At 38.7% G+C, this 9105-nt stretch overlaps 1 protein-coding gene across 1 annotated transcript in view; it reads right to left on the bottom strand.

The window, feature by feature from the left end:
* Positions 1-5741, bottom strand: part of LOC112073726 (uncharacterized) — a 9250-nt gene extending 3509 nt beyond the window's left edge. The window contains exons 1-3 of the mRNA XM_070440264.1: positions 5405-5741; positions 4574-4868; positions 3945-4075 (exon numbers count right to left, since the gene is read on the bottom strand). Of these exons, the coding sequence (XP_070296365.1) occupies positions 3945-4075; positions 4574-4868; positions 5405-5688 (710 nt within the window). The 5' untranslated portion in view covers positions 5689-5741. The remainder of the gene's footprint in view (positions 1-3944; positions 4076-4573; positions 4869-5404) is intronic.
* Between the last annotated feature and the right edge of the window lie 3364 nt (positions 5742-9105).

Raw genomic sequence — 9105 nt, 5'->3', positions numbered from 1 at the left:
AATACTCCACAAACATGATGCTGCCACCACGGCCCCCGTGCTTCATGGGTTGGGATGGTGTCTTCTTCTGCTTGCAACATTCTCCTTTTCCTCCAAACATAACGTGCTCTGTACAGATTTTTGTCCTCCATGGTATGTCAAACCGTAGTCCTGGCATTTATGGCAGGTTTTGGAGGCAGTGGCTTCTTCCGTTGCTGAGCGGTCTTTTTCAAGTTATGTTGATATATGTACTCGTTTTACTGTGGATACAGATACTTCCGTGTACCTGTTTCCCTCCAGCATCTTCACAAGTCCTTGCTGTTGGTCTGGGATTGATTCTGCACTTTTTCACACCAAAGTACGTTAACGTCTCTATGAGACAGAACGCGTCTTCTTCCTGCAGCGGATATACGGCTGCGTTGGTCCAATGGTGGTTATACTGCGTACTATTGTCTTTGTACAGATGACACATGGTACCTTCACGCGTTGAAAATTGCTCCCAAGGATTAAACCTGGAACTTGTGGAGGTCTACTACCATTTTGTGTTCGTGAGCGTCTTGGGAATTATGATTTCATCAATGGATTTTTCCCATGATGTAATTAGCAAAAGTAGAGCATCATTGAGATTTAGAAGTAGGCCCTGCTTGAAATAACTCCAACAGGTAAACCCGCCATTTGACTCAAATTATGTCAATCAGCCATAGAGGCTACTAAAGCCATGACAACATTTTTCTGGAATTTTCCAAGCTATTTAAAGGCACAGTCAACTAGGTGTATGTAAAACGTCTCACCCACTGGAAGTGTGACACAATGCATTAACCTGTTAGTTGTGTAGGGGCGCTATTTTTCAACTTTGGAAAAAATCTGTGCCCAATTTAAAACGCCTCGTACTCTATTCTAGATCGTAACAATATGCATCATTATTGATTATAAATTGGATAGAAAACACTCTTCAAGATATCTAACCTGTTTGAATTATATCGTGAGTAAAACATAACTCATTTTGCAGCAAACTTCCTGACAGGAAGTGAAAAATCTGAAAATCGAGGCTCTTTCCAGGCGCTTCCTAATTCATTTGCTTGAAATGCTATGATATACATGCACTTCATACACCTTCCACTTGATGTCAACAGGACAGTGGAGTGGAATTGGGGTGTTCTAGCTTAGTTCTGAGGTCAACACGAGAGCTTGAATGACGTGCACTCCAATTTCCTTTTGGTCCAGCAAGCCGGGAAGGAACCCTGGATTGCTTTCTGAAAAGATTTCGGTATATGACGGTAATATCTCCGAGGCTTTGTTTATTTGATACATGTTGAAAATATTCATCGCTAAAAGTATGTTTTTTCAATATAGTTTTATCAGATTATGAACGTTTTATCGGGAGTTTTGGCGTTTCCCCGTTCTCTGCGTTTGGCTGAAGATGGTATCAATCTTCGCGCACACCTCTGGCTACTTTGGGTGCTAATATCGACAGCGAGAAAGAGGACATTCTAAATACCAAACAACATCATTATTCTGGGATCAAGGACTCCTTGTACAAGAAGGTCTGATGAAGCGATAAAAAGTAGGAACATTTATGACTTAGTTTTCGTTTATTCTGTGTGAAATTGTTTATGTCCATTTTTCACGCTCCTCTATTGCGGGCGCTGTCTCCGCCCGTATAATGGCCGTAAGCTGTTAATGTCGTACTAAGTTATTTAAAAAAAATCTAACACGCGGTTGCTATTAAGAAACTAGTTGTATCTTTCATTTGCTGTACAAACATGTATTTTTTAGTAAAGTTTAATGTATGAAGTTATTTAATTAGATTAGTGTACTGTCCAAAATATTCCTCCTGACAATTTGGCAAGTTTGGCTACGTATTCACGATTGTAAAACCACGATTTGTACCGCTAAATATGCGACATTTTCGTCGACAAAACATACTATGTAATTGTGTAACATGATTTATAGGACTGTCATCTGATGAAGTTGTCAAGGTTAGATGAATTAATAATAATAAATATTGTGTTTCGCTGTAAAACACTTAATAAAATCTGAAATATTGGCTGGACATTCACAAGATGTTTATCTTTCATTGCTGTACACCCATGTAATTTTTTCATCAAATGTTTATGATGAGATTTTAGGTTATTTCACGTTGCTCTCTGTATTGTTCTAAGCTGCTTTGTGATATTTTGTGATTGTAGAAAACAAAAAAAAAAAAAACTGCAATGTAAAACTAATGATTATACCTGAAAATATGGCAAATTTTCGAACAAAAGTATAAACATGTATATAGACGTCATCTGATGAAGTGTTTCGTTGTTTAGTGACTAATTCTATCTCTATTCTGGGGTTTGTGCAAAGCATACGCTGTGCTGTGAAAGAAGATGTCTGTCTTTTTTGTAATTTGGTGGTGAGCTAAACATAAATATACGTGTGTTTTCGCTGTAAAACATTTAAAAATCGGACATGTTGGCTGGATTCACAAGATGTTTATCTTTTCATTGCTGTATTGGACTTGGTTAATGTGTAAAGTTAAATATTTCCCAAAAATATTTTTGAATTTCGCGCCTGACGTTATTTTTCAAGTGGAATGTGGGGCGAGAAAGGTAAAAAAGTGAAATAGTCTGCTGTAAAACAATTGTGGAAAAATGAACTTGCTCACGCAAAAAGTAGATGTCCTAACAGACTTCGCAAAACTATAATTTGTTAAACAAGAAATGTGTGGGAGTTGTTGAAAAAACTAGTTTTAATGACTCCAACCTAAGTGTTTGGTAACTTCGACTTCACTGTGTATGAAAAATGTTTATATATTATGTATAATACATAATATAGATGATTACAATATCAATTGAACACATGCACTTCAATGTTATATCAATTCATATAAGAATAAAGCTTTCTCCGAAACACATGGAAAGTGGTTGCACTCTGTAGGTCAAATGAGAATTTCTTTTACATCTTTTATACTTATTGCAACACAGGAACAACAGACTGAGACCAAGCTTGTTTACAGCTGGCCCTGCGCATACATGTTTACAATACAGTTTAATGTACAATGCATTAAAAATAAAACAAGACAAACAAACAAAAAAAATACAGAACAGATTAATTTACACACAGGTTATCCCCTAACCAGCACAAGAACTTGCATTACCAGAAACAGTTACCAACCTAATACAAAAGTAAACGCTCCAATAAAATATTTAAATGGGCAAGGGGAACAAGAGTCTCAAGTTTTTAAGCTTTAGCGTAAAAAAGGAAAGCACCATACCCAACTCTGTGGAAATGCCAGGGCCTCAAGGTTAATCCATGCTTGAGACCTGGTTTTTAGGAATTCTAATTCTAATTATTGATGAGTGGATATAAATAAGAAGGTAGTTTATCAGAAGTGCTTTATAGACAAACACGAGCATGTTGATTCATCGTCTCACGGACAGCGAAGTCCAACCCACATTTTGATATAAAACACAGTAAAAGTTCCTGTACCTAGCCACCCCCGTAATAAACCTAAGTGCGCAATGATAAGTGCATCCAGCAATTTAAGTGTTGAATGCGTTAGTCATGCATGTTAAATAATCTCCCCATAATTATAACAGAACATAAAAGTTAGTTTGCATAATTTTGTCTTCTATTTGTAGAGGACAGCATGTCCTGTTTCTATAGAGGCAGCCTAGCTTGATTTTTAGCCGTTTACAAGTTCATCAATATGCATTTAAAAGACAGTTTATCATCCAACATAATTCCTAAGTAATTTAATATGCAGAGACGCTTGATTAATTTGAGAAACCAATCTAAGCTCGTAAAGTGCAAGTGTAATTTTCAACAACTTTTTTGAACCTATTAAAATCATAAAATGTGTTTTCTTTTGTTATTTACACAACAAGTTTTCAGCTCTATAAAATACACTTGTAATATCTAAAATCTGTCTCCAATAGTGATAATGCCTGGTCAGCCGTTTGAAGCGATAGAGTAATGACAGTGTCATCAGCATAGTAAATGAATGGTGGGCCAGAGCGGCAGCCTGGAACTGATCACTGGGGATGGTTCTGAAGAAGGTTGGATACTGTTTCTTATCACTCAGACACGCACAGGTGGAAGAGTGGCTCACCTAGGTAGAAACAGACAGTCGAAAACATGAGAAAGAACACCATGTCGGCCTAACAACTCTAATGTATTGGCTACTTCCTGCTTTTTTATTTAGCTATGTAGTTTGATGTTAGGGAGACATTAATAATAATAAGCCAACTCATTGTTTTTCATTAGGCCAGAATGACTTAGCCTATGAAAGATAGTCCTCAGATCATGTTTTAATGCCTACAGATGTTCAAATGCCTTTCTCCACATAATTTCACACAGGAATGTATATTACAGAAAGAGAGGAGAATACAGTTGGAATACGATAAATTAAAAGTTGAACTCATTCCTGAAAGAGAGGAGAATATACAGTTGGAATACGGTAAAAAGTTGAACTCATTCCTGAAAGAGAGGAGAATATACAGTAGGAATACGGTAAAAAGTTGAACTCATTCCTGAAAGAGAGGAGAATATACAGTAGGAATACAGTAAGTTTAAATAAGCTGAATGATTTCTTTCCACAGGAGTTTACCTGAGCAATGCCGAAAGGGCCGGTGATGCGCAACATGCTGATGGTAGGCGTGGAGCCAGACTCGCCCACGATAGCTGTCACTGTAGCCGATCCCGAGCACTGTTCTCCGGTATCAAACTTTGGGTCCAGGCCATTAGCCAGCTGGAAGGCCACTTTCACGGCCATAGGGACCGAGGCACAGGAGTCGTGCACTTGATAACCAAGCCTGACACCCGGTAGAAGGTACGAACTGTTGTTTATCTCCTCAACTGCGAAGACCATGGCGCGCGAGAAGCGCAACTCACGGGAATCCATTCTGTAAATAGAAGATAGGTCAGTGAGCACCTCCTGACGAATCATAAACTAGCCTATAGAATGTTACCATGGCAAACAGCCTAATATCTAGTATTATGTTCCATACAGTCTATATGCTTACACTTCTGTTGTCTGTAATTGAGGACATTGTAGGATAGCCTGCAATTGAAAATGTGATCCTTTGTAACAGTAGTCTTTACCTACTCTCTCAGACACAAACACACGTTTTATCTGTCTTTAAACACACTGTTAATCTTTCTTTAAAAACACTGTTTATCTGTCTTAAAACACATTCTTTATCTTTCTTTAAAACACTGTTAATCTGTCTTAAAACGCATTCTTTATCTGTCTTTAAACACACTGTTAATCTGTCTTAAAACGCATTCTTTATCTGTCTTTAAACACATTCTTTATATGTCTTTAAACACACTGTCTCTCTGTCTTTAAACACACTGTCTCTCTGTCTGTAAAACACAATTGATCTGTATACCCACAAAGCCACAGTCCTGTCCCCTGTTCCCTCTTGCGTTCACTGACCTCCCTGTGCACTGCAGAGGCTCAGGCATGCTGGTGTAGCTGTGATCCACAGTGTGCATATAGTAATGAATGGAGAAAACACCCCCGATGACAAAGTCCCCGTCCTGGGAGAACACCGGAGGACGAGGGGTGCCTTGGAGCCTGCATCTGACAGACTCCAGCCCAGAGGCAGCGGTAGAGGCAGACGTGAGCAAGGCAAGCCCACCAGCCACGACAGCTAGATGTAGTAGAACCAGACTACCAGCCAGACTTGGATCCAGAGCAGGAGCCGGAGAGAGCCTCATTCCCCTGATGTGTAGAAGGTATGGCCTAATACAGCGCCATACAGACCCACATAGGTCAGGTTACCACTCTACTCTGGCTTAAATACCCACCATACCTCTGTGGGGATTCCTCTGGGGACCACACTGTGGGTTTGGCAATGCCAAGGAGGGAGGGGCTAGAGGCTGCTCTGCTCACCCAGTCAGGTCCTGATTCTTTCAGCTATAGAGAGAATATGCACCAGCATCAGAACTACGTTGACTGTAATGGTATAGATAGACATAAACATACATTAGACACACAATAACCATCTGGCTCTCTTATATGTCCCCTACAGTCTAGTCCTCTTGGCACGCTGGCAGTACACAGTATTTATTCAAAAGTCCAGTCCTCTTGGTACGCTTCCTCTCTTATATTTCCCCTACAGTCTAGTCCTCCTGGCATGTTGCCTTGTTTACATTCACCTTAGCCAAATACATTTAAACTCAGTTTTTCTAAATTCCAGACATTTAATCCTAGTAAAATGTCCCTGTCTTAGGTCAGTTAGGATCATCACTTTATTTTAAGAATGTGCAATGTCAGATTAATAGTAGAGAAAATTATTTATTTCAGCTTTTATTTATTTCATCACATTCCCAGTGTGTCAGAAGTTTACAAACACGCAATTAATATTTGGTAGCATTGCCTTTATATTGTTTAACTTGGGTCAAAGTTTTTTGTAGCCTTCCACAATTTTCCAACAATTAGTTGGATGAATTTAGGCCCATTCCTCCTGACAGAGCTGGTGTAACTGAGTCAGGTTAGTAGGCCTCCTCGCTCGCACACGCTTTTTAAGTTCTGTCCACAAATTTTCTAGTGCATTGAGGTCTGGGCTTTGTGATGGCCACTCGAATACCATGACTTTGTTGTCCTTATGGCATTTTTGCCACAACTTTGGAAGTATGCTTGTAGTCACTGTTCACTTGGAAGAACCATTTGTGCCCAAGCTTTAACTTCCTGACTGATGTCTTGAGATGTTGCTTCAATATATCCACATAATTTTCTCTCCTCATGATGCGATCTATTTTGTGAAGTGCACCAGTCCCTCCTGCAGCAAAGCAATCCCACATCATGATATTGCCACCCCCATGCTTCACGGTTGGGATGGTGTTCTTCGGCTTGCAAGCCTCCCCCTTTTTCCTCCAAACATAACGATGGTCACGATCTTTGTCCCCATGTGCAGTTGCAAACCGTAGTCTGGCATTTTTATGGCGGTTTTAGAGCAGTGGCTTCTTCCTTGCTGAGCGGCCTTTCAGGTTATGTCGATATAGGACTCGTTTTACTGTGGATACAGACACTTTCGTACTTGTTTCCTCCAGCATCTTCACAAGGTCCTTTGCTTTTGTTCTGGGATTGATTTGCACTTTTCGCACCAAAGTACGTTAATCTCAAGGAGACAGAATGCGTCTTCTTCCTGAGCGGTATGATGCCTGCGTATTCCCATGGTGTTTATACTTATATAAACTTATATACTTATACTGTACAGATTTACATTTACATTTAAGTCATTTAGCTGACGCTCTTATCCAGAGCGACTTACAAATTGGAAAGTTCATACATATTCATCCTGGTCCCCCCGTGGGGAATGAACCCACAACCCTGGCGTTGCAAGCGCCATGCTCTACCAACTGAGCCACACGGGACAGATGAACGAGATACCTTCAGGCGTTTGGAAATTGCTCCTAAGGATGAACCAGACTTGTGGAGGTCTACAAGTTTTTTGATGTCAAGCAATGAGGCACTGAGTTTGAAGGTAGGCCTTGAAATACATCCACAGGAACACCCCCATTTGACTCAAATTATGTCAATCAGCCTATCAGAATCTTCTAAAGCCATGACATATTTTTCTGGAATTTTCCAAACAGTTTAAAGGCACAGTCCACTTAGTGTATGTAAACGTCTCACCCACTGGATGTGTGAAACAGTGAATTATAAGTGAAATAATCTGTCTGTAAACAATTGTTGGAAAAATGTCTTGTGTCATGCACAAAGTAGATTATAATTTGTTAACAAGAAATGTGTGGAGTTGTTGAAAAACGAGTTTTAATGACTCCAACCTAAGTGTTTGTAAACTTCCGACTTCAACTGTGTATGAAAATGTTTATTATATTATTATAATACATAATATGATTAATTACAATATCAATTGAACACATGCACTTCAATGTTATATCATTTTATATAAGAATAAAGCTTTTCTCCAACAACATGGAAGTGATTCCACTCTGTAGGCTACTGCTAATCACATCATTTAGCAGGTCAAATGAGATTTTCTTTAAAAAATGTTATACCTTTATTTCAACAAGGAACACAGACTGAGACCAAGTTCTCTGTTACAGCTGGGCCCTGCGTATACATGTTTACACATACAGTTTATGTACAATGATTAAAAAACTAAACAAGACAAACAAAACAAAAAATACAGCAACAGATTTAATTTACACACAGGTTATTCCCCTAACAGCACAATAACTTGCATTTCAAGAAACAGTTACAACCAATACAAAAATGTAAATGCTCCAATAAATATTTAAAATGGGCAAGGGGGACAAGAGTCTCAAGTTTAAGTTTAGTCTGCAGGCTATTCCATAGGCAAGGAGCGTAACAGGAAAAGGCAGCCATACCGAACTCTGTGGAAATCGCATGGGCCTCAAGTGTAATCCATGTTGAGACCTGGTTTAAGGAATTATAATTATAATATTGATGAGTGATGATAAATAAGAAGGTAGTTTATTCAGAAGTGATTTATAGACAAACACGAGAGCATGTTGTTCTCGTCTCACGGACAGCAAAGTCCAACCCACATTATGATATAAAACACAGTGGTGAGTTCTGTAGCTAGCACCCGTAATAAACCTAAGTGCGCAATGATAAGTATTATCCAGCGATTTAAATGTTGATGCCGTAGCATGCATGTAAATAATATCCCCATAATCTATAACAGACATAAAAGTAGCTTGCATAATTTGTCTTCTATTTGTAGAGGACAAGCATGTCCTGTTTCTATAGAGGAAGCCTAGCTTGATTTTTAGCCGTTTACAAAGTTTGTTAATATGCCTTTTAAAAGACAGTTTATCATCCAACCATATCCCTAAGTATTTATATGCAGAGACCTGATTAATTTGAGAACCATCTAAGCTCGTAAGTGCAAGTGTATTTTCAACCAACTTTTTGAACCTATTAAAATCATAAAATGTGTTTTCTTTGTATTTAAAACAAGTTTCAGCTCTATAAAATACACTTGTAATATCTTAAAATCTGTCTCCAATAGTGATAATGCCTGGTCAGCCGTTGAAGCGATAGAGTACATGACAGTGTCATCAGCATATAAATGAATTTGACACTTTCTTATCTCATCACGATATTGTTTATGTAGAGAGTGAACAGTAATGGACCAAGTA

Source organism: Salvelinus sp. IW2-2015, unplaced genomic scaffold (genome assembly GCF_002910315.2).
Source record: "Salvelinus sp. IW2-2015 unplaced genomic scaffold, ASM291031v2 Un_scaffold2343, whole genome shotgun sequence".
Classification (NCBI taxonomy): Eukaryota; Metazoa; Chordata; class Actinopteri; order Salmoniformes; family Salmonidae; genus Salvelinus; species Salvelinus sp. IW2-2015.
Note: the sequence above shows the minus strand (reverse complement) of the source record. Positions and strands in the feature narration are given on the sequence as shown.